This window comes from Epinephelus lanceolatus, chromosome 15, assembly GCF_041903045.1.
Source record: "Epinephelus lanceolatus isolate andai-2023 chromosome 15, ASM4190304v1, whole genome shotgun sequence".
Classification (NCBI taxonomy): domain Eukaryota; kingdom Metazoa; phylum Chordata; class Actinopteri; order Perciformes; family Serranidae; genus Epinephelus; species Epinephelus lanceolatus.
Window position 1 is genome coordinate 28869945 of NC_135748.1, and position 26980 is coordinate 28896924.

Below are 26980 nucleotides of genomic sequence, written 5' to 3' on the forward strand. Positions count from 1 at the left end.
TAAATTTGCAGCTGAAAATAGTCCCAACAAATGCACTCTTATTCTTGTTTGAGTGATTTCTGATTTAACTACAGTGCACATCTGTATAAGGGGTTTTTAATATTTCTGTGGATTAACTGGCAATAAGAAATATTTTTTCATTGCATTAAAAAATAATAGAAGAAGGGCTAAAGAGGATAAATAGGCGAAAACTTACATGAATGGACGAACAAATAAAACATGTACCTTTTGGTTCTCTCCGATCTCTTTGCGGATCTCAGAGTTGACCACAGTTTTAGTGATGGACCTGTGAGGGGAAAAGGGCAGGCAGAACTGTAAAACTGCAGACTGGTCAATATCTGTGTAAACCAAAACTTCTTACTGTAGCTGCTGTTTGTGAGCGTTTCATCTTTACCTGGCTTTGGTGGGGAAGTTCTGACTGAGGTCTTTCATAACGTTGAGGGCATCAACAGCGGGAGCAGCAAGAATGCGAGCTGCTGTCTGGAAACTCAGATCTATAAAAGAAAAGGTGGGTGGACGGGAAGGTAGGCAAGGAGGGCGAAAAAAAAATAGGGAGAGAGGTGAGTGGACAAAAGCAGAGGGGAGATGAGGAAACACACAAGAGGGTACAGAGAAAGTTTCGACAAAATAAAAGCGGTATGAGCAATTGTTGATCTGTACTCTGAAGGCTCAAGCTTAAGAAACATAAAGTTTGAATGTATGTACCAAAATGTATATCCAAGGGCTGTTTGAGACCCTGCAAATGTCAACCTCATGGTGGCGCTAGAGGATTTCAGTGGATCACCAGTCATTGGAGCACATCAGGGCCCAGTCGTTCATAAGTAATCTCATCAGATGTCGGCTTTTGGATTGGATTAAATACTAAAAATGGGTTATTCAAGAGAAAACCAGCACTGTGATATCAGACTAGATGCATAATCAAGTTTTTGTTTTATTTCTATCAAACCCTCAGTATGTGTTGTTCAAAATTCAGGATTAGGATTATCCTGATCCCAGCAGAAGGGTGGATTCAGGGATTTCAGGAAGAAAATGTAATGAAACTTTTAAACGGTCAAATATATGTAACTTTATTTTTATTTTTAAGTTTTATTTTAAGTTAGTTTTAATGGAGCTGATAAAGTTAATGAACCCTTTCAGTAACCTAAAGTAAAATATGAAGGGTCTTATCCCTATAAATAAATTCCCTTAATAGCTGTCAAAATCTAACAAAATGTATTTATAAGGTGTGTTCCGAATCACATAATTTTTCTTTTTACTCTTAGTAGTCACAGCAGATGCCCTTAAAGAGACCCTACTGTTGAATGCAGTATGCACACAATTGGGACATACTACTTCCTTATAACATTACGCCCTGAACCTTGACCCTCTTATTCATATATCCGTTACCATGGGGATAAGGCACAATGCCGTACACCGAGCTCACTAGAAACGGAGGTCAACCTGGACAACTCTGATGTTGTTATTTTGCACTAAGCAATAACTGCATACATTGAGGATTCTAACATTATATTTTGAGACTGATGCCCTTTTGTTGTCGGTTATATTTATGATTATTTTATTCAATCAAACAATTAATATTCCTATTATCACTAATCGACTGGTCATCAGTCACCTAAATGTGCCGTCATCCATCACTTCGACTTCTGACAGTCAGTGTAATGCAAATTGTCTGTTGCGCAGAGGATAAGCATGCTGGCTTGTATACTGCAATATCGGACCGGATGTAGTAGAACATCCTATTGCTATACTGCATTTGACATACTATGTACTGGGACATACTAAACCTTTTCCTGGCATATGTATGGTGTGATAGTATGGGGATTGTAACATACAGAAAGTTGGCGGCACCTCTGTCAGTAAGTGGTATTTAAGTGTGTTTGTTGGCAGACTAAAGGACTCCTTTTTCTTTCTTCACACCCTCTCTCTAGACTTTTGACAGATGCGATAAAATGCAGAAAACTGAATCTGCTCCAAGAGCTTTAATGACAGAGGAAAGGTGCAGAGTTAGCATGTAAGCGTGATTGATACAACGTGAGGTTGTATTTACATTTAAATGTGTGACAATTTCAGACGAAAAATTCGGACTTGCTGTTCACTGGCCTTGCGACTTCAAACCAGGTAAATTTTTTATATCAGCTTGTTTCATGAGCTCGGCAGCTGGCGAGATAAAAGGGTTACAACAGCGCAGATAGCGCGAGAGCAAATTACTAATGACTCATTGAGGATTTTTCCCGATATTTTCTCAATAATGTCGCCACAGATCCTCAGTTCAATAGCTTTCATTAGTGGCCATTGATAGTGACGTAACATACATTTATTCAAATTAAAATCTTTGTTAAATCACAAGTCTCCACCCCTGCATCACCTGCACTCCTGACTAGACCACTCCCCCTGGACTATAAAAGTCCACCCTTCAGGCCTGTGACTCTATTTCCTCTAAACATGCCAGGTAGAACAAAGAAAGGACTGACGTGAGTCCAAATGGACTTTTCACTTTTATAATGTTTTACTTTGTTAATCCTGTATGTATTATTTTGAGTTAACAGATTGTTTTATGTCTATTACACTGAGATTCCTGAGTTTAAACTGATGTTAACAGAAGAAAAAAGTAATACCAAAGCGGATGCATTAAGGTAAGTTAAATGATACCTAATATACTAATTACTATTTTCATAATTATTATTGTTCAACATTAAACAGAGCAGTAATATTTTCTTTTAATATACCTTGTTATAAAAAATTTTTAAAAAATCATCTGACAACCACCATAGAACTGTTCAAGTACCGTGCGTCTGCAATAAAATGTTGAAACGGCTCCCTGGGTCCTGCGTGTTTGAATGTGCAACCCATCATCAGATGTGCTGTGAGTGAGCGGCAGCATAACTATACAGTTTTTCAGATTATTTCTTTTATTTTAACGGTCATTATCAATTTTATCAGAAGTAGTTTCTATCAACTGAAACCCTCATGCTGTTTTCTGTTTCACCAAATTAAAGCGCTTAAAGTGACCCCATGATGGCTATTCTACCTGTTGTTCTTTACATCGTTAGTAGCCTACGTCCTGATCTATAGATCTATATACATTTAGAGCACGGGTTATCTGGATTTGATCATTCTAAAAAGTCTGTATCTGGGTCAAGGTGATCCAATCCAATGTCCAATCTTGAAAACCAACAAGAAAGTAAAATGGATTAGCTGATCTTGGAAAGCAAAACATGGGGTTTCAAAATCCAGAACCGTGTGATCCAAATTAATTTTTTTTTTAGAACTGCAGCACACAAACCAATGCTCATGGTAGCTACTTGCATTATTTTATACAGACTGTGGGTCAATGCAACAAGCAGACTGGTGTGTGAGTCAGTCACACTACGGTGTTCTTGGTCAGCTACAACAGCAACAGAGAGAGAGAGAGAGAGAGAGAGTTGTGTATACTGGCTGAAATATGGGACACGGATGCATAGTGAAAGTCAGAGGTAGTTTTTAACAATTGCATACCCCATGCTGTTTTCGGTCTCCTCAAATAAAAACAAAGTGACCCCATGCTGTTTATTCTATTCTAGCCTACATTCTGATCTATAGTCCCATTTAGAGCACAGGTAATATGGATTTGATAATCCTAAAGGGTATGTATCTGGGTCAAGGTGATCCAATCCGATGTTGCTTTGAAAAACCAACATGAAAGCTGATCTTTGATAGCAAAACATTCGCATTTCAAAATCCAGATAATTGTGATCCACATAATTAAAAATCAATGGCCCTCGGCACCATGAATGTGCAGACAAAATTTCATGGCAATCCATCTGGACCAAAAGTTGAAGATCTACCAACTGACAGACGTTACCATCCCTGGAGCTACATTGCTAGCGTGGTTAAAAAGTCATCAGTTAAGCTAATTAACTTATTAATAAGCAAATAATCCCATGTTAACATGCTTGGCTTCACATCTGAGGTATTCATTAAAACTATCTCATTTAAAGCAGGATCAAGAATACAGACCAGAATATACAGACATATATGTTAAGAAGTGAGAAGACACAGTATAGGAGCATATACTGTAGAGATTTAGCCTGCTGAGACGGAGAGCGTAGTGAAGACTATTTCAATGCAGTGAGCATCTCTGTAATGGTGTTGTAGCCTGTGTGATTATTAGCCCCTGGAGGTCTCCCTCTCTTTGTAAACAGGCTGAGCTAATGAGCCCCAGTGGGGTAGGAGATAAAGACAGACGCCCACATGACATGGCTGACAGTCGGGCTAGACCGACTCTCTCATCCCTTCACATCCTTTATTCACCACAATCAAAGCAGCCTCATCAGACCCACATCCTGCCAACATTTGCATGCAAGTGTGTTTATAAAAAACACATATAAACCAGGAATGGTGGAGAAAAAAAAGTTTGAAATATGTATGAGGTGGACTCAAAGTGGACATAATTACACCTGAGAAAATGTGCTCAAATACCTAATCCAATAAATGACGTAACCCTGATCAATAAAGCTTTTATGATGCAGCAGACAATGCTCTCATATCTTCAAGATATTATGGCTCAAATGTATCAAGAGGACACTGATCGACCGCCGCCATTGATTACAGAAGTAGACAGATAAATTTTCTGCTGCAGGTTTGATTCACTGATGGCATGATCTCACTGTTAAAGCAACAGAAGACAATATTAATTTCTGTTTATTTATTTATGATGAGCGCATAAGAGGAATAAATCAAACTAATGAAACAACTGCGTCGACGGCACATCTACCCCAGGGATGCAAATTCTCTCACTGGAATTAGTTAAAGGGTAATCTGGTATTGTTCAACCTGGATTCTCTTTTCCCATGTGTTTCTCATGTCTTTTTAAAATTAGTATGGAGTATTGAGAGAGAACGCTGCAGCTGGGAGCCGTGAAAAGGGCCGCTATGTAAACACTCAGGGTATGTTCACATCGTCAATTTACGACCACCAAAAGTGCTTATTTTTTACACTGACAGACTCAGATTGTTATTCTGAGTGTCAGACAACATTATGGATCCCTATAGAGATAGACCTTTTGGTTAAAGAGTACAATCCTTTTAGTTAGTTTAGTTTAAAACTGTAATTTTATCACTGAATAGAGTTAACAGAAACGAAATAAAACTGACAAAAAACATCTTCCTTTGTCTTTCCACTGTCCCAACAACCACCAACTCTGGTTTGAATCAATTCACCCAGTCAGACAGTAAAAAATATGCTGGCCAGATACACGCTAAACTTACTTTTTATTTGAATGGAGTTTGGGTGATTTCTGACAGAGATTTTGGGGCTGTTTCTAGTTAAACACACAAGATCTTACTCCTCAACTAAAGCCCCATTTCCAACAAACACTTTCAGTATGGTACCTTTGGAACCAAAAGTAACCCTTCAGGCATGGTACCTTGACACTCACTCACTATATTTCCTCCTTTATCAGTCTGCACCTCGTTTACTGTCCACAGAACGACGCTGCATGCCGACATTTTCAGGACAAAACACAACAGGCTGCAGTGAGAGTCTGTCTCAATGGGATCCTTAAAAACAGCAGGTTTGTGCAATTAGTTCTTGTCAGGCAAGCTCAGGGGTTTAGTGTTGCCGGAGTCCACAGGAACGATACTCCACAACGCTTTTTATCACTGAGGATTGGGATATATACAGTTCACATAACCCGGTCGAAATTAATGTATATAATTAAATGCTTGAGGATCCAATCATTAATAAAAGTGTATGTCATCAAGGAGAGACAATAAAAACTAAAGTAAAATTGTCACATTGAAATTTAAGGTGTGCTGATGGATAAAGGTCATCAACCCATGCATTGAGTGACACTACAATTTACAATGTTTTCTCAGACTACAGTTGCTGCAAGAGCCAGCAAAACATCTGCCATCCTCTACTGACCAATCAACAGACTATAGTGTTCACAGCTCCACGTTTTAGTACCAGATGTGTGTGCTAGGTACCCCAACAGAGGGGGGACCAAAAATGGGGATGGTACAGAACGGTTCCATTGGTACCACCCACAACTTTTCACAGTGGAAATGGAAAAAATGTGCTCTGAACTGAACCACACCGTACTGCTTGGTGGAAATGGGGCTAAAAAGGTCTATTTCTGTAGGGATCCTTTCCATAATGTAGTAAGACACAATAACAATCTGAGTCTGTCAGTGGCAAATAACCAAGCATTTGTTTGTGGATGTACACTGACAGTGTGAACATGCCCTGGGTCTGTACACTGCAGCCTGTTTTGCTGTTGCCAGCCACATCACTCTCTCAATACTGGACCAGTTTCAAAAACTGTTGTTCTCATTAATCACTTAGACACAAAAACATGGCAAAAAGGATGCAGGGTGTACAGGTTGAAAAACACCAAACTTAACCTTTAACTTCCAATACTTTGTGTGTGTCAGGGAGGGATTATGAGAAAGTGTTTCAAGACCATACAAAGAGAAATCAAATTGCTATTTCAAAATCAACAGAAAACTAAATCTAATTTTGTCCTAAATATTTTACACCAAGGGGATCATGTTTTCTTTTTACTTAGTCCTTCTTTTAAGGATGTTAAAGTCCAGTTATTCCAGACTGTCTGACAGAATTATAGATGCATTCTGCATAAACTTGTTGCAGCTCTTTATTGAAGCTATGTGATGTTTATACTGATTGAAGTAATCAATGTCTTGTGCATCTTTTTAAACAGACTATACATGTTGGCACATTCAAAGTTTTTACTTCAGGCGAGGCAACGTAACTTTTCTCTTACAAATAAAAACTTTAATTCATAATTTATGAAACACACCCTTGCACAGTTCCATGCTGCAGTCTTTAACCCACTCAAGTAGCAGTGCAGAAGCATTATCAGCAAAATGTTCTTAAATAAATATGGTTATATTACATATTAGGGTATTGGAATATTGAGTAGTGAAATTTAAGAATAGTCTGTCAAGGTGGAGCTGTTTTTAAAGTAAAGTTCTGTGGGTTTAAACAAAGTCTGGCTGCACTGTCTGACTTCATAATGAGTGAGGTTTAGAGGTTTTAAACAGGGAATGTGTCAAAACGTTCCACCAGATTCTATGAAATTGCGGGGAGTGACAGACCTTTCTGGGTCAAGAAACAATTGATCACATTTCGATGGGGATGAAGATCTGGGATTTCTGCCATTAGATAATTATCTTTTGTCAACTGTGGCTATGAAACTAATGGACACAGAGCTCAGGCGGAGTCCTGGGGGCGTATTTACAGGATCATAAAATCGATTCCCTCAAAATTTAAGTGACAGGACTAATGCCTGCAGGTGCTGACAGTAAGCTGTGGAGTGTTTAGCTTTGGTGCTCAGAGGGCCTCACAGTTTATTTTCGTTAGCCTGTGAAAATGCTGGGTCTGTCAGGTTTTCATATTTGTTACCAAAAGCCACAAACCCATATTTCTCACCTGGACTGTTTGTATCTAGATATCCTCTTGTGTTGGAGCAGGAAGTGAAAAGAGAAACTGAAACTTTGTGGTAGAATATGTACGGCAAGATGGGGGTCACAGTCTGGTTCACATAGCTGCATGCAGGATACACAATATGTCAACTGAGGCACGCAAAATTGAACGAAATTAACAAGTGCAAGTTTTGCTCAGACACTTCTAGCAACATGTGCTGAGGTTGGAACAGAAGGCAATTTCCTAGGCTGAAAAATGAAACCATTGCAAAAGTGCCAAAAACTATAGTTCCTCGAAATAGCAACCTGAGGCTGACTTCAGAAACCAGTCAGTCCTGATTGATCCCCATGTTAAAATGCCCTAAATTTACAGCAGAAATTAACATGTTAACAGCCTGGTACAAAAGCAGTTTTGGTCTCTACGGCTAATTTCAAAATTCATGACAACTGTACGGGGGTTAATCTTTTTAGAACTCACCCTTTTTACATTTTACTAAGGCTTAGATTTATGCATCATTAAGGGCGTGGACACTTTGAGTGACAGGCTGTCTGCAACGTGCGCCTCGGCTTCGCAGTCAGATCCACCCCTTACTCCTCCACAGCTCCACCCTCTTGTCTAATTATGGTCACTTCTGGCTCCAAAAACCAGGATGACAATGGCGAAAATACCAAACTCGTGGCTTCAGAACAGCAGTCCACAATAAAATGGGTGACGTCACGGTAGCTACGTGCATTATTTTATACAGTCTACGGGTTAAGCCCTGTACATACTCCGCAAGAACAAAGAAAGAACAAGAACAAGTTCTTTCTGGCCAGGACATTTCATACTTCACGAGAAACTCAAGTGCAGAACTCCTGGGAAGTCCTCATAGGCCCCTCCCACTGCCGCATATGTAACTCGCGCTTTTGGGCATTAACCCCACCCACTTCAAATTTCTGACCATCACACAACAGTTCTTGGACACCACACAAGAAAAAAGTTCTGCCCAGATGATGTGTCGAGAACAAGCTGCAAGAACTCCCAAACCAGGGCTGCAAGAATAAAATGGCATCATTCTTTTCTTGCAGCCCTGCGAGAGAGAACAAATTTCTAAAGGCCTTTAGTGCAACAAGCAGATTGGTGTGTGAGTTAGTCACACTATAGCGAGTGCAAGCAAAATGCTAGAGCTGGAACAACCAGCTTTGGGTTCTTGGTCATTTACAACTGCAGCAGAGAGAGACAGAGAGCTGTGTATAATGGCCTAAATACATAGGACACAGATGCAGTGCGATACGTCTGCAGAGTGCATCCATTATAATCAACTGAAGCTGCATCACTGACCATGGAAGCCACGTTTGTCCATAAAGGCATCGCACAGCTTTTCTCTGTTCTTACACAGCTGGTCTATTGTTTTTTCTTCACATGCGGCAGCGCAGCCTCCAACAGGTGAAAACTATAAAGAGCTGTGTAACAATAGAGTACCATCTGTTTAAACATGATTATAATGAATATCTTATTGTACCAGAGGTAATGTAAAGCAGCAGAGCAACCTTCTGGGTGTTTTTACATTTCACATTAAATTAATGCAATTACATCAATGCATCCTGTTGTTAAAATGATCCAGTTAATTAATTCAATACCAGTTATTATAGCATACACTTCCAAATGCTGCATAACCAACTGCATAATCACTTGGCAAAACCCAATGTGCACACAGTGAAGCTGGCAGCAACCACACGCTGCAAAGATGGTGTCTGTGTAGCAGGTAAAAAACCCTGCTCCACTCCACCTGACCAACCCACTGCGTCGCACAATGTGATTTTGCCAAGTAGGACATGATCCTGGATCAACATCCCACATTGCTTTCCTAGACCAACACTGCAATCAACCAATCACAGCCCTCTGACATCATCAGTGTGCTGCTCCTGTGCTTCTTTCAAAATTCCTTTGTGCCTCTTCAGAGCTAAAGTAGTTTTCCAAATTGAAGTTAATACGATTGAACAAAATTCACAGTTACACTGAACAAAAACCTTCAAAGCTACTGCAGGGTTAGTGAGTTAGCTTGTTACTAGGTAGGCTATGCTGAGAAGTCAGCTTGCCAATGACCAACTTGGCAAAATTACGTTATGCCCACCGCGTCTGTGCCCCGTGTATACTGGACCTAAGCTGAGGGCAGTGCGTCTGTATTGCTCCACCACTGGAGCATGTTGGAAATATATCCGACATGCTAACGCACATCTGACAGCATTACCCAGATGTGCTGATCAGAGATGATAGTTTGGGTGCTTTGAATGTTTAAATATAGCCATGGTGGAACGGATTAAAACACTCCTCTTAATGCACAAGCTTTTTTCATCATTATTTTATCTATTTTGGTATTTCCGATGTCATAGCATAAGATAAGTTTTTCAGTTTTATAGCCTGTCATGACCTGTTGCCTAGGAAATAGTTCACCAAAGTTGCCAGAGGACAAAATGCTACCTCAGTACCCAGCAGGACTGCCTTTCTTTGACACTTGTACCACTGCCTCTTTACAATAAGTGAAAAGAAACAGATCCTCCTGCATTTCGGTTGTTTTTTCTGCTGTACAGAACTCACATTGAACTGAGACTTTTGTGTACTGTTACAGCCCTAAGAATAAAATCTGGAGAAGAGACCCACCTTGCATTTGCCAGACTTTCAGAGGGGCCATTTCATTGGTGCTTTCTACCAAATGTTTCCTTAACTCCTGTAACTGCTCTTTCAGCTCTGGGTAGACGGCCCTGGTGAAAGAAGGTCAGACAAAGCAGACAGAGAAAGAAGAGAGTAAGTGCAGTTGCTATTGATTTGTTTCTTTTTTAGACATAAAGGCTTATGGTCAGTGCTTTGAGGGAACAAACTGTGGAGGAAAAAGGCAGGTGTGTGAGTGCAGCCCAGTTCCTGGAACGGATCCTAGCTTTGAGTTTTTAATCATGGACTGACGCAGAGTCACTCACTTCAGTTTGCCAAAAAGGAATCCCTGGACCTCGTCCACTGGATCGTTCTCCCCGATCACTGTAGCGTTCACCTCCGCCCCTGAAACCACAATCAATTAACTCGTTATTCGCATGAGGAGTCCTCTGGGATTACACCATCGTGGGCATGTGTGTATCGATAGAGTGTGTGTGCGTGTGCACCTTGGACTTGTGTGTCGTCCTTTGCCTTGTACTCCTGGCTTTTGATGGCCAGCTCCACTCCATAACCCGACAGATAGACTTTCTTTCCACTTGGATCCTGGGAGGAAAAGAGGAGGATTTGAAAATAAGACAAAAGGGTGAAGTCATCTTTATCTCTATCACAGGTTTCCATTACGTCCCTTGACACAACACTCGAGGATATATTCAGTGAGAGAGGAACGCATGTGTAAATGAATTCAAAAGGCACCGACAGCGGTTTGAGGGGAGCTGTTATGCTTCCCCGTTGTTTTCTATCATATACATATATTATTACAATGTTGGATGTTCATATTAAACACAGCCAAAGTTTCAAATAATAACGTAAACGTAAGTAAAAGTAATCCCTGTGAGCAGAAACCTGAAGCCTCAGACTGTTTTAAATACAGTACATACAATACAGATTTTTTTGTATGGTCGTCTACTCCAGGCATACTACTCTAAGTGTTTACATTACATACACTGCTACATGTAGCTACATGCTACAGCAGGAAAACATCCAGTGCAAACTGTCACTGCTAGTTTTAGACCAATGCAGTTGACATTTTCACGCCCAGCTGCTACGTTGTGCAAGTAGCAAATGAACTAGGACCCATCTGTGCGCCGACTGAGCATGAAGGTCGTAATTGAGGTGTAGTCAGGCGCATTGTTGCTGTATTGCCATTGTTGCGATTGCACCATCAACCAACAGAAGCCTGGCCTAAAGTCAGAATGGTGCAGTATTTTCCTGGGGCATTTTTCAGATAGTGAGATGCACCTTCACTGGTGGGAGCACAACTCGCGAACACTTTGGTTGTTACATACACAGCATTCTCGGAAACCATCGGCTGTATTCGGTATCTGACTTCCGGCAGACGGCGATACAGCCTCTGGGGGCAGACCCCCGATTTTTTGACATTCCGGTTTGATTTGGCGGAGGAGGTGAATTTCCGTTTCTGACTACCGTTTATATATAAGTAAATATGCTGAACCATTGCGATGGATTCAGAGTTTGCAGTGACACAAATTATGTTCTGCCTCGTTAGTTCACCGCACGGACCGTTTAACCTGGCAACAACTGCAGCCGGCTCAAATGTGACTGATCAATATCACGCAGACTACTAACAGCCTACAACTGGAAACCAGGGCTCTTCCGCTCTTCCTCCGGAGGCAAGATCTCCGGGGTTTGCCTACAGACTCTCTAAAATGTGAAAGTAGCAGAGAGCAGAGTAGAGCTGCACAGCTTAATGTTTAGTTTAGTATTCTCTCTTTGGTTTATGACATAAACATAACAGTTTTTAGTTTTGCTGCTTAAATGTCCCAAAATATTTGCTACACTGACCTTACTGCTCTGACTGCATCACTCCCATCAAGAAACTACTCGCTTATCCTATTTGCAGGACCACCATGTAAACAGCAGAACGCCAGGTGCAGGCGCTCCTGTCTTTCAAAGGTAACGGAGATGACACTCAAATTTTTTTAATTCATGTTACACCGAAAACACACCCATAATTAATTCCAGTGCCCCTTGCGCCTTACTTTCAACACAGATAATGTGCTGTTTAACTACCAAAGTGGAATTGGACACGCCTTAAATGCACTTGTGTCGCACAATTCAATTTAGACTATGTGCTAATGATCCCTTAAATAGGCTCTGTGATTTTTGTTGTAGATTTTTTGTTTGTTTGTTTGTTCAGAGGCTTTTATTGGTGATTTTCACAGTAATAAGTCCCACTATATGAAATGAAAGTAGAGAGATGCCGAGGGCGCAGACGCGGAAGACGTGGAAATGTGGAAAATCCGGAAAATCCGGAAACACACAGGTATTTCAGACAGAGGGTGAATACAGGTGTTCCAGGAGAGACAGTATGAGGAACATAACATGCTTTTTAAATACTAAAGCATGTAAACATGTTCAGGTAGAAAAACAAAATACAAGTACGCATGTCTAAATGGGCGTAACAGGTCCTCTTTAAGTCAGCAATCAAGCTGTCCACCTCATTTGATTGCAGATGCACTGACAGCTAACCTGATGTTTCCAATCCATATACAAGTAAGTAAGCAGAAGAAGTGTTTGCCCGAGTGGCGTCTGCTGTTGTAAAAGGCTCTGTTAACTTCCTTGTATTCATCTTCAACTCTGTTGTAAAAAAAAAAAAAAAAAAAAAAAAGACTCACTTGCATCAAAAACATATGTGATTGCCGACTACTTTGACAGCTTTCAAGTACAGACAACCAGCTGTTGCTTTCTAAGTGCTGAAGACATTAAGTGTACCCTGATTGGCCCCAGAGCTTAGAAGTAACAAGAGAAAGCGTTAAGTGTTACAACCTCTCTGGTGCCCAGGACGCCGTGCCTAACAGACAGATGGTGAGAATAATTTAGCATAATTGCAGGGAAAAACTTCTCAACTGTATTTGCATGTGAAACAAGAAGCAATCCAACTTCAACCTGACATGATAAACTGGAGAAGCACTTTTCATTCCAGGTGAAAGTGAGGAGCCCAATTAAACCGCAGAGTTTTTTTTAAGATTACTGAAAAGACAGGTGCTTTTTAATCAACACCTTGCTTCATGTTCACTGACAGGTACCCACACTGTGTTCACTTGTGTACTTGCAGTACTACCACACACCCTGACAACAGCTGTGAAAGCAGGGGAGAGACATTTACATTCTCTGGCTTATCTCTGAACTAGAATATAATTTAGTAAGTAATTTACACACAGTAGTGATACATCCATTTGTACCTTTAGGTTGTGTTGGTATTTCCAAGACTATGTGCAAATGACATAAAACATCAAATATATCTACATATAATGTGTAATCAGAAAAGTGTTAATCTAATGTATTTGTGAATGTGTAGAGATTCATTTACACTCATCAGCCACTTTATTAGGTACACCTGTTCAACTGCATGGAACAAATAGCAAACCAGTTAATCACATGACAGCAACATGGTGGTTCAAACCGAGCATCAGAATGGGGAAGAAGGGTGATTTTAAGTGACTCTGAATGTGGCATAGTTGATGGTGTCAGGAGGGCTGGTCTGACTATTTCAGAAACTGCTGATCTACTGGGATTTTCACGCACAACCATCTCCAGGGTTTACAGAGGATGGTCGGAAAGTGAGGAGCAGTTCTCTGGGTGAAAATGCCTTGTTGATGCCAGAGGTCAGAGGAGAATGGCCAGACTGGTTCAAGATGATAGAAAGGCAACAGGAAGTCAAATAACCACTGGTTACAACCAAGGTCTGCAGAAGACCATCTCTGAACCAACAACACGTCCAACCTTGAAGCAGATGGACTACAGCAGCAGAAGACCACACCAGGTGCCACTCCTGTCAGCTAACAACAGGAAACTGAGGCTACAGTTCACACAGGCTCACCAAAACTGGACAATAGAAGACTGGAAAAATGTTGCCTGGTCTTAATGAGTCTGGATTTCTGCTGCGACATTCAGATGGTAGGGTCAGAATTTGGTGTCATGGATCCATCCTGCCTTGTATCAACGGTTCAGGCTGGTGGTGGTGGTGTAATGGTGTGGGGGAGATTTTCTTGGCACACTTTGGGCCCCTTAGTACCAACTGAGCATGGTTTAAACACCACAGCCTACCTGAGTATTGTTGCTGACCGTGTCCATCCCTTTATGACCACAGTGTACCCATCTTCTGATGGCTACTTCCAGCAGGATAACACACCATGTCACAAAGCTCAAATCATCTCAAACTGGTTTCTTGAACATGACAATGAGTTCACTGTACTCCAATGGCCTCCACAGTCACCAGATCTCAATCCAATAGAGCACCTTTGGGATGTGGTGGAACGGGAGATTCTCATCATGGATGTGCAGCTGACAAATCTGCAGCAACTGTGTGATGCTATCATGTCAATATGGACCAAAATCTCTGAGAAACGTTTCCAGCACCTTGTTGAATCTATGTCATCAAGAATTAAGGCAGTTCTGAAGGCAAAAGGGGTCCAACCTGGTACTGGTAAGGTGTACCTAATAAAGTGGTCAGCGGGTGTGTTGCACTACTCTTTATTACATGTTATAAACTGTATCTAGTTTAACCTCCACATCTTACACTGGACAAAAGCAACACTGGTCCTTGAACGTTTCTACCTCTTAAACCAAAATTAAATGCAATTCTGCCTGCACACACAGATCCCACACATCTGCTTACAAAGTCTGCCAGCCCTGCATAACTGTTTTGCATATTAAGAGCCAATCACAATGCCGGCAACACAGAGATAACGAGAACGCTTATTAACACCAGGTGTAAATGCAAAAACCAATGGACTGGATGTCGTTATCCAGATACAGGATTAGCATATTAGGTCTGGTATTGACAGATCTCTTGGTTTGGCGTACACATCTTTAAGCTCTCTTTCCACCAGAAACGTTCCTTGTTTGAACTGTGTGAATGCTGTGATCGAGGGGGACCATTTTTTACATCCTCACACAGGCAAAAGACATTAAAGTCTGAGGTAGAATCACATGTAGGACCACACATGTAGTCACCTATACAGAAGTCCTTGAGACGGCCACTGGATACACCACTTACAGAGTATCCAGGGAGCTTAAATGATGAACTGCTGTTGTCTTGTTTATTACGAATACAGATGAGTGTTATTGGTGTGTATGTATTTGCATTTTCTATGGAGGTTCTGCACTTGTTGAGTTTACACCAGGCAGCAGCATCCAGGGTTGAAAAATGAAGCCCACACTGAAGAGCTAAAAATCGCTAAAAATGGTTTTGGTCTCTATAGCTAATTTCGTCTTTCATGACAGGTATTTATTGTCTAATACCTAAATGGTGTGGCCTGAACACGTCATCAATGATGAACCCAGGGTCAAAGGGTGTTTCAGGTATTAGATCACTAGACATCCGCATCTGGGCTACCCAGACAGGGGTGATCAGTCCCCGGCTTGTGTCCAAGCAGCGACACAACACCATGGATCTGCCCTCTTGATCCACAGCCATCTTGAGGCTCTTTCTGCAGCCTCACTGATGTTTCTGGTGAATTTCTTCTCCTGTAACCCTCTGATGCCAAGGAGCCTGACCGCGCGGTACACACACTGCCGTGGGAAACCCCTGCAGCCCACCTCGATTGGCTCACAGCAGGCCTTTCAACTACTCTCTCTACAGGCCTCTAACAGCTCAACAACTGTCCGGGGTCGGGGGGGGGGGGGGGGGGGGGGGACCTTTTTCATAACTCATGCTTTTTATATTTTATTAAGGCTTAAAGTTACGCATAATTAAGGGCGGGCCACTTTGATTGCTGGGATGTCTGCCGATAGTATCTTCAGCTTCTTAGTCAGATTCACCCCTCACCCCTAAACAGCACCAGCCTCTCATCCAAATATGGTCATAGTGTCAGAGTGCCGAACTCAAGGCTTCAAAACGGGGGTCCACAAACCAATGGGTGACATCACAAAGACATCACTATTATTTTTATAGTGTATGGTTTACCTATCTACATGCATTCATTTTTATATTGTTAGCGCGCAAATCAATGGTCACTTATCGAGGAGTTGCAATAAAACAATGTGATTTTTTTTCCCCTTACTACTATTGTACTTAGTAGTATTTATCTTTTGATGGTGTTGTTTATATTGTATATGTATTTGTATTTTCTATGGAGGAAATGTTGGTAAATCTGTGAGTAGATTTGCACATAAAAATCCATGGTGCTAAAAACCTACACTGGATTCATGAACGCTGCGGAAAACTCAGATTTAATCGAAAGCTCATGTGTATGTTCATGAATGCCAATCAATTGTAAATTGGTAGCATGCTCCTGCAAGTCAGCAATTAGCATACATTCGCGCCTATGAATGCATTCCTCTGCACTTTTTACTATGGTGCGTAAAGATGGCAGAAGAGGAGCGCGCTGGTTTATTTTATTCATTCAGAGAACACTGTGTATTAAGTTGATTTAAATAACTCAGTTTTAAGATCCCTAATCTGAAACTTAAATCTGCTAACTGCCACATAATCTAACTAAATGTGTTATATTTCTAATCTCTTTCTAAGCACAATAAGAATTAAAACTCTAATTTCTCATAATGACAAGCAACATTTCTGTGCAATATCTTATTACAAGCACTACGAGCAGTCAGAAGCAGGTGTAGATTTTGTTAGTACCTACAAAAAGATCGGAGCTACTTATATATTGATGAATGCCGAAATACACCTAAATTTCCTTCTGCCTACAGTACACTTAAATTCGTTCTGCTCATGTTTCATGAATGAGACCCAATGAGTTTACATATGTACATGCATGCATTTTCTGTTAGTGTTTAAGCCAACTGGTCACTTATCTGGTTGTTGCAAACTTCTTTTTATACTAGTATTTAGTTTCTGATGATGTTGTTTTGTCAGCTGGTTGTTAATCAACAGCAGGCTCCTAGCTGTTGCTTAATAGGATTTGTTCCCTATTAAAAAGAAAACGTGTGAGGTTCCTTCTGCTGCTGTGCATCATTAAAAGTGTTGCGAGTGCTGACAACTTTGCTTGCTAATTTTGTGAATTTCGGTGCCATTATACTTTAAAAGCATTTGAGTTGAATGCCACTTCTTTTGTTTGATCATCCAGATACAGATCACGTTTTTAACATTTCATTGTGCAACAATATCCAAAAAATGCACAAGGTGTCATGAATATATTTATATATGCTGCCACCTGCTAGCTTCTAACAGCTTGTGAAACCTTGTAGTCTTTATCTAGATGTGTCATTATGTAACGTGAACTGTATCACTGCATTCACAACTCATATTTAATCTTGTTATAAGTGTGTGAGAAACACCTACCGCCACATAATGGCGGAGCACGTAAGTCGCCAGGCCATCGTAGACTTTGGATGATATGACTTGGTGGAGCCTGTCGAAATCCGGTTTCCCAAACTCGGCGTACAGGATGACAACAGGAGCATCTGGATTTGATCCTGGGTATTTGTGATCGCCTTTGAAAAGGTATGGCTTCGGCCTGAAAGAGAGACAGTGTAGTCACTATAAGTTATATAACTGGTTCATCAACTTCACGTCTGAACTGTATGTACCTTTAATTACCTCTCAGCTGCTGTTTTCAGCAGTGCTTCTAAACTTTCTTCATTACACGTCTTTTCTCCGTGGACGCTGAAAAAAGCTGAGCAGCCAGAGGGAGGAGGCTCATTGGACGCTATCTAAAAAAAGAACAGCAGGGTCTTTCACACACATTCATGAGACTATGACCATCCTCACATGCATGTACATAACATCAGAAAACACAAAATCATTCTCCTGGTACCTGTTGGAAGGAGTACACTGTTGCAGAGTAGGCTCTCAGGGAGAGGGCGAACTTGAGCATGTTCACCTGGACGGAGCTGAGCAAGGCACTGGCTTTCTTCACAATCAGGTCATAGTAGGCCTGATCTGTGTCTGAATGAGGGCAATGAGCATAGGTAATTCATCAACATTGTGTTCCTTGACATGCTTCCTCTTGCTCTATTTAACATTGTCTAACTCTGTCACAGGAGTTGTGGTCTAACTGTTTTAACACTGGCAGAGCCACAAATGAGCAGAATAAAAAAAAAAACAGCACACAGCTCTGTTCTATCATGTTATTGCTTACATAAGTGTTTGGCCAAAACACTGACACTGCAATTGTTTCTAAGGGGCTTTCATGCACATCATAAATTCAGCTGCTCCCAGCACAGAGACTAAAAGTGAAAACTGGTCTAGAGCGGCTGAAGCAGCTTCACTTTACCATCATGCTCTCCTTTTATGTTCCGATTAGCCTCCACAAAGTCCCAGAACTTCTCCTGGCTCTCCTCTGCCAGGAACTCACTGAGGAGGAAGAAGAAGATGAAGGTGGCAGTTACATAAGCTGTGTAATGTACAGTATGTATGACACACTTTGTGTAGACAGCTACATTTGGATGAAAAATGAACTTGAAAAAAAAGGTTGCCAAAGTCAGAGCACGGGGTCACACAGTGCTGCATCTGAAGCCTTTAAGTATTCAGCATCATGCTCAAGGACGCATCAGAGAGACAGAAGTTTGAACACATTTAGAGGACATCCTCGGTAATGACCCTACAAGCCCTCAGGACATTGATTTATCTATTATCTGCTTCCTAAATGTAACATCAGATGTAATGCGGCCAAATGGCTGCTGCTGCTGCAGTGTCGTACCTGGCCTCCAGCAGCAGAGGGGTATCTGCCCATTTGGTTGTGAGGGTGGTGGTGACAGCCTTGGAGTCCGCACCCCCGGATACTGCAGAAAGCAGCGACAGCAGCAGGGCAGACAGAAGCCACATCCTCAAGCCTGAGAGAAGAGTGGAGGGAGTGGCAGCAAATGAGTTGGTGATTCACAGGAGTGACAAACAATCACAACAACAATGTGTGTTACGGAGACAGAGACGAGAGAGCGAGCTCAGCCCTGTTTATTTATGGCACCTAAAAGCATTTTGGGTGACATATGGACTTCTAAAATAAAGGTGTGAGTGCACCCAAAGCACACTGAGAGAACACAGTCAATCAATCCACTTACAACTAGAGAGATCAACTATTCAGCTTTGAGGTGTGTGGATAACTGGGCGGGGCAACAATTGGATAATATCAATATAATATAAAAAAAAAGACTAAAATAATGATTTAAATTTTTGTTTTTGACATATGTTTGCCCTGTCTGGAGCCACATGATGCATAACAGTGGGTCACATTTCCCTCCTCAAACATCAGTGGGATTATTTAATCTGTGATACTGCATACATCTGCCATATTGTGATACTGATATCATATCATTAACACTGTGATACTGATTTCAGCCACACTGCCAGACACAGCAGGATGCCACAGATGTGCCTTTGCTAAACAACTTCAATATGGGCTGTTTGTGCGCTGTCTGTCTGAATGCCATGTCCTTTATACTCAGCACTGCAATCCTGTTATCAGAGGGAGGCAACAACTGGTCATCAGTGTTGCCTGGAGATGCTTTCAGCATGTTTTATGATGCAAGGTACAAAGTACAACCCATCTCATTTTGCTGTAAACAAGGCTGAACCACCAACTGGGAAAAGAGGACAATTTCACCGGCGCACCATGAACCCAAGGTTCAATGTGTCATTCAGTTTTAGTGGTGATTTGATTAATTGGAAAGCGGTAAGAAAATTTACACTGATAAAGTAATATATGTGTCCTACACCTACAGTGCTTCATCGTGCTGTCATCCTTAGTCTGATTCAAGTTTAAGGCTCAAATTTCTTCTAAATCTATGTTGGGCTCACATTGTGCATATTTCTATATGAAGATTAGATCAAATCACTGCAAACTATCTGATGCAACATGAACCTGGAGCAACGTATCACCTATTATGGCTGCAACTAATAGTTGGCCAAATGTAAGCCGACCAGAAAGTCATTAGTCGGCAAGATTTCATTGGTTGCTTAATCGCAGAAAAAACAACAACAACGTAAAACTCTATTAGGAGCTGCACCTTGTCAAATTAATCAAAACCTGTATGACTGGACCATATGGGAGCTTAATTTGAAAGGACAGACACAGGAAGTGGCCACACTCAGCAGTCAGACAGGAGTCAGGTTAATTTCCAGGGCTGGTACCTGCGGTTATTCCACAGGCTGGTTAATAACATGTCGGGCAGGAAATCCAAAGTGTGGGATCATTTTGAGAAGGTGAAGGACGAACCCAAGGTGATATGTAAACTCATCTTCATTGGTCGACTACAAACATGAGGTATCATCTGAAACATGGAAGTAGCTACATGCCCATTAGCCCACAGCGTCATTAACAGGCAGCTCGCTCAGTGTGTGATGTGCACTTGTAGATAAAATATAGGCCTATATTAATGAAGGTTCATTAGTACGGTTTTGTATTTCTCTGTAATGTAGCACAGTGTTAACAATGTTACTGATACTACTCAGGGTTTCCTCCAGGATTTTTTGGGCAGCCCTAGAGCAATTAATGATTATTTTCACAACCTGCTAATTAGTTTGTTGATTAATGTCTCTACTAAAACATTAGAAAAAATTAAAAATGACTGACACAAATCTCTAGAGCCCAAAGTGACGACATTATAGGTCCAGTCAGTGTGTAAGATTTAGTGGAATCTAGCAGTAAATTCTCCCATGTGCTAAGCATGTACAAAAGCTATGCGAAAACATTAATGGCCCATATCATAACTATATTCTGAGCTACTATAGAACAGCAAGGCTAACTCAGTAGAAGAGGACCCCCTAAGTACAAACCGCTCATACTAAAGTCACTAAAAAACAATTCAGGTGATTATAAACCAATGAAAATATAGTTATGAATATCATGTAACATTTCTGCCAATAGATGCCCCTTTACCTGCACACTGGACTTTTAAATTTCTCATTTTATCCGTCAAACAGTTCAAAATTAATGTCTAAGATAATGTTTTGACAAGGAGAAGCTGCAAATTGTCACATTTGTCAATCAATTCATAAACTAATCTTTACAGTTCTTTAGTCTGCAATATGCATACAGAGAGGATGGGAGGTCAAAGGTCAACAGAGGCCCAACAGCAAATATTTGGCCCCCTTCCAGGTTAAATCTAAGGCCTCAGGGTCCCTCCAACAATGCTTATTATAAATATGTATTCTAAAAAGAAGAAAATACCACAAGTTAAAATAAATTCTGAATCTCAGTTAACAAAGTTAACAAAACTAGAACTGCTGCCTCATGGTTGTAACTGCATTCACACCAAAAGCATCATGAGCGTCATAAGTGGCCGGGAGCCATTCATTTTCAATGTACGCTTGCTACGAAGGGCGTCTGGAGTGTCGGCGGCAGTGAGCAGTGCAATGCCAGCGACCATAGCGTCACTGTGAAGTTGAGAGAAGCTCAACTTTATGCAAATGAGCAACGCCGCCGCCGAAGCAGCAGTGAGCAGCAGCCAATTGCAGTCCGTGAATATTCTCAAGGCGGGACAGTGAAAAGAAAGAGATCTTCTGCAGTGCAGCTTGAAAGCCCCGCCCCTTGGCAGCCTTCAGCCTTCTTCCCTGCCAGAGCTGCCAGGCAGCGCGATGCCAGCGACCTGAGCGACCGCTTTTGGTGTGAATGCACAGTTAGCCTCCATGAAGCGGTCAAGTTGTAGTTAGAGTTTAAATCCATGTCTGCGAAAACATAGATGTTTCTCACACATCTTCCCCTTGGCAACACAGAAGATCTATACAATCAGCACAGTTTCAAGGTGAACACCAAAGATTAGTCACCAATTCAGTATCTGACCAAATGTCTCCCCTTCTGTTCCTGAGACAGGGCGTTGAATAATGGCAAGAAAAGTGTTTTTGCAAAACATTATGTCACAGTGATGGTGACCTTTGACCTTTTGCATATAAAATGTCATCACTTCATCATTATATACTGTCAGACATTTGTGTGAAATTTTGCCATAGTTTGTGTATGAATTATTGAGCTATGGCCAAAAACAAATTTGGTGAGGTCACAGTGACCTTGACCTTTTATCTTCAACCACCAAATGTTAATCAGTTAATTGTTTAGCCCAAGTCCAAGTGGACGTTTGTGCCAATTCCCTCAAGGCCTTCTAGATATATCGTGTTCACGAAAAATGAGACAGACACAAGGTCACAGTGACCTTGACCTTTGACAAGCAAAAACTAATCAGTTCACTGTTAAGTCCAAGTAAACATTTTTGCCAAATTTGAAGAAACTCCCTCACAATGTTCTAGAGATATTGCTTTCACAAGAATGAAACAGAGGAGGTCACAGTGGCCTTGACCTTTGACCTATGGCCACCAAAATCAGTTCATCGTTGAGTCCAAGTGGACACTTCAAGCCGTTTTTGAGATACTGCATTCACGAGAATGGGAGAGAAAGACGTACGCAGACGGACCAATGGGCAGCCCCAAAACATAATGCCTCTGGCCATGGCCATCGCCAGCACAGAGGCATAAAAATAGGGCTCAACACAACTTGTAGAGAAACTCCTGCACACTGTCTGACTTGCAAAAATAATGATTTTAATGCTGCAATGTTTCTGTAATTAGATCTGTTCAGGTAAAGCAGCAGGTTTTTGAATGATGAAGGTCTAGTTGCTGAAACGTCGCAGCATTGAAATCATTATTTTTGCAAATTAGACAGTGTATGGGAGTTTTCCTACAAGTTGTGTTCTGCTCGTCCCTCTCCTACGCACCTGATCGGAAATAGATGTGTGAAGTTATTCCTTTGTTATAAAAATAGGGCTAAGATGTAAACATAATTATATAAAGTGTTATAAATTGTGTGGACAGCATACCAAGTGAATAAATGGAATGTAAACAGGAATGTAGTAAATGTATATACATAGCAAGAGTAATAAATATATACTGTATTGATAGAGGTATAAATGGTTTATAAAACAGTGAGTTGTGTATATAAAGTCTGTGGATATTCTCATTTATCCAGGTCAATTCCATTCTGGCAACAATTAAATCGTAGGCAACTGGACTTTGATTTTGTCTAGAAGACGTTTCGCCTCTTATCCAAGCGGCTCCATCAGTTCTCAACGCATCAGTCTGACTAGTCCTCACTAGTCAGACTAGTGAGGACTAGTCAGATAGCAAAGTCCTAGTCAGACGCATCAGTCTGACTAGTCCTCACTAGTCAGACTAGTGAGGACTAGTCAGACTGATGCGTTGAGAACTAGTCAGACTAGTGAGGACTAGTCAGACTGATGCGTTGAGAACTAGTCAGACTAGTGAGGACTAGTCAGACTGATGCGTTGAGAACTGCTGAAGCCGCTTGGATAAGAGGCAAAACGTCTTCTAGACAAAATCAAAGTCCAGTTGCCTACGATTTAATTGTTGCCAGAATGTGTATATAAAGGTAAAATGACACTATAATAGTTGTTCCTCTATGTACTGTGTTAAACTGACAATGTGCAATAATATGGTCTATGAAGAGTAACTACTGGCTACTGAGGGAGGCTGATAGAGAGTAAAGAAACTAAGCTCAGTCAAATACTGTGCAACTATTTGCTCAGCCTGCATAATTCACGTGTATATGTGTCACCATGGGTCCTGCAGGTTAAGCAGATACTGGATGAATGTGGCTTGTCTTACCTCTTGCTCACACAAAAGTGTAACAACATCAACTGGTTCAAACTAACTGTTGAACAGAGGCTAAAAGATCAGCTTATACAGAAGTGGCAAATTGAGATCACAAGTATGACATCATGTGATATATATATGCCAATATAAACAAGAGTTTAAACTGGAGAAGTATCTGTTGCATGAAAACCAAAAGTACAGATGAATTCCTAAAGTCACTGGAAGATATTAAGCGCTGGACAGAAACCAGAGGATCTCCAACCTCCGTGGTGATGATCATGTGGGAGGTGAGTATCATATTTTGATTGAATGTCAGAATGTAAGCTTAATGACTTAAAGACAAAGGTATTTGCCAAAGTATTATTTAAACCGTCCATCTATGTTTAAATTAATTTAGTTATTACAATCAGATGAGCCAAAAGGAATTTGTAAACTGGGTGCTTCTTGAAGAATGTCCTTCCTCTGTTTAAGTAACATTGGTTGTACTTTAGCCACACTGTGTGCCATTATTTTGTTATTGTATGTAATGTTTGGGCTCCATAACATGTGGTCAGGCTCCTCTACTGTGGAACGATATTCCTGTTTCTGTCCGGGAGGCAGACACTGTCTGCACATTTGAGACTAGACTTAAGACTTTCCTTTTGATAAAGCTTATAGTAAGGGCTGGCTCTTATAGTTAGGGCTGGCTCAGACATGTCTTGTACCAGCCCTTAGTTAGGCTGACATAGGCTTAGTCTGCCGGTGGACCTTCTATTATACACGAGCACCTTCTCTCCTTCTCTCCCTCTTTCTCCTTAGTTTCTGAAAAGTTGATTCTTCTTCATTTGCTAACATTTACGTCCTATTACTGCATGTCTATAATTCGGCTTTTTCTCTAGAGCCTTTGTGCTCCACTGTCTCGCAGGTTAACTTGTATCACAGCTGTCGTGGTTGTGCTGCTGCCGTGGTCCTGCCTGATGCCTCCTACTGCTGCTGTTATTATTAGTCACACTTCTACTATTATTGTAACACACATATACTATCATATGTTAATATATACCTACAACATATTGTACCACAATTACTGTTATTATCATCATAATAATATTACTAAAATTAATGTTGTTGCAGGCTACTGTCATTACTGTCTGCCCTGCATCTCTCTCTGTCTCTGTCTCTCTCTCTGTCTCATTGTGTCATACGGATTACTGTTAATTTATCATGTTGATCTGTTCTGTACGACATCTACTGCACATCTGTCTGTCCTGGAGGAGGGATCCCTCCTCAGTTGCTCTTCTTGAGGTTTCTACCATTTTTTTCCTAGCCTGGAAATCCAGACCCAAATCTAGAAAGATTTAGGGTCTGGCCATGAGTAATAAAAATGGCCCAACTCGAGGGGCGGCACCAAGCATGCATTTGAAAATATCACTGCACGCAATTGGATAACACTACGACCAATCAGAACAATACACGGGGTGACGTATACACTTAGCTACCAGCGGAGCTAACTGATAGATTAGACTCTTGCCGTATCCGGTCAGCAAAATAGCAAAAACGTCCTTCTTGCAAGGGAAAGACTTGAGTGCCATCTTCTGTTCCTCTTTTAGAGAAAAAGCCAAGTCTAACTCGTTCAGGTAGCGGCCAAAGCCGTTTCAAACAACTGATGTTCATCTGTAGCCATCTTTTTTTTTTCTTTTTCTTTTTTTATTTAATCAACAAAAGGAGGTTATACAGAGTGTTAACTGAAAGTGATCATAGGAAATAACACAAAATGCAAACATCAACTTAATCAAATTACAGTGTAAACACATAGAGTGATGTAAAGGCAGTATTACAAACATATATATAAAGTAACAAACCATATTCATCCATATTGTGAGCAGAAGAGGGTGAAATTAAATAATATAAACACATTTTATATTAAATCAGGGAATTTTAAGTATTTGATAAACAAGTCTGATATTTTTATGGCTTTGTTGTTTGATGATGTTGTTATTGTATTAAAGTATTGTTTGAGTTCATTTTCAAAATATTTTTCATTTGGTTTTTTCTTTGCCCATTTTGTTTTGTGAATGTGAAATCTGTAGCCATCTTGCAATGTTTACTGACTGATTCTGGACTTTGTCGTCGCAGTGCTGTCGTCATCTGTTTAGCTCGCCTCTGGCCCGCCTATATCAGATACACCGATGTGATTGGTGCATTTTGGCTCCAACAGCATGGGTAATGAGCATCATTACTGATTGCCAGAGTGACTCGCTGAGCAAATTCAAATTGTGCTCTCGCGAGAACTCTGGATTTCCAGGGTAATTTTTTCCCCTGTTAAAGGGTTTTTTTGGGGGGAGTTTTTCCTTATCAGCTGCGAAGGTCCTAAGGACAGAGGGATGTTGCATGCTGTAAAGCCCTCTGAGGCAAATTGTGATTTGTGATATTGGGCTTTATAAATAAAACTGAATTGAATGTGGTCGTGAGTCAAATAAATGAAATGAAATGAGAAACTTCACTAAAGTCTCTCCTATGTTGTCTCTTATCTTAACTGTAAAGTGACAGCATCATGGTAAAATGTCAGATATAAAGATATAAAGTGAAAGTGATGGCAGGAGGAAGAACCCCTCCTCCTCCTCATCATCATCATCATCATCATCATCATCATCATCATGCTCTGACAGTTTTCTGTATCCTAAATCCAAATACTATGTTAAGTGCGCTCTCATCGCGGTTTGTCTCTAGTAAACAGAAAGCTCCGTGATGTCTGTCCAATGAGGAACTTCAGCGTGTCTCCTCCATCCAATGAACGCCCGGTTTGTACATCCGGTATTGTTTCAATGACAATCAGAGATGTACGGAAACATTAATGTGTTTGAAATATGTTTAAGTTGTCTAAACAGCTTTAACGTCCGTCACGTTTACACCCAGAGCCCGTTAAAAGTTGGTAAACTCACAGCGAGCTAATGCTAACAGTACCTGGAAATGAACGTTAGCCAAAAAGGCAGTAGCAGTAAGCTAGCTCTCTGCTGCTACACTGAGCTTATTTCGGTTAAATCACAGTCCGCTAATGTCACAGTGTCTATAAAAGCAGCAAGAGACAGCCCAGGATACAGTGAATTATAATTTCATCACATAAAAAATGAATGATATATGCTCACCGAAGCCGGCTCCGTAGCTTCCTGCATTCATGATCCGCTGGGGAGTAGGAGGGTCCTTCCTGACAGATTAGGTAGTCACAGCCGTGCCTGTTCAAAATGACTGAGCTCCTCCGAGCATTAAACTATTTCACAACATTGAAACGTGACTGGAACACAAAACAGGCAATTTCACTGAAAGATAATTAAAAACTGAAGTATGAGGAAGCTGAACTTAATCTGG

The 26980-nt window shown here is 40.9% G+C and overlaps 1 protein-coding gene across 4 annotated transcripts in view; it reads right to left on the reverse strand.

The window, feature by feature from the left end:
- uggt1 (UDP-glucose glycoprotein glucosyltransferase 1) overlaps positions 1 to 26849 on the reverse strand; it is a 64001-nt gene extending 37152 nt beyond the window's left edge. For all 4 annotated transcript variants that reach the window (XM_033642794.2, XM_078175164.1, XM_078175163.1 and 1 more), the window contains exons 1-11: positions 26761 to 26849; positions 18741 to 18873; positions 18315 to 18394; positions 17856 to 17986; positions 17639 to 17751; positions 17381 to 17555; positions 10560 to 10656; positions 10380 to 10458; positions 10066 to 10166; positions 395 to 494; positions 226 to 286 (exon numbers count right to left, since the gene is read on the reverse strand). In XM_033642794.2, the coding sequence (XP_033498685.2) occupies positions 226 to 286; positions 395 to 494; positions 10066 to 10166; positions 10380 to 10458; positions 10560 to 10656; positions 17381 to 17555; positions 17639 to 17751; positions 17856 to 17986; positions 18315 to 18394; positions 18741 to 18873; positions 26761 to 26791 (1101 nt within the window). In that variant the 5' untranslated portion in view covers positions 26792 to 26849. The remainder of the gene's footprint in view (positions 1 to 225; positions 287 to 394; positions 495 to 10065; positions 10167 to 10379; positions 10459 to 10559; positions 10657 to 17380; positions 17556 to 17638; positions 17752 to 17855; positions 17987 to 18314; positions 18395 to 18740; positions 18874 to 26760) is intronic.
- Positions 26850 to 26980: the final 131 nt, after the last annotated feature.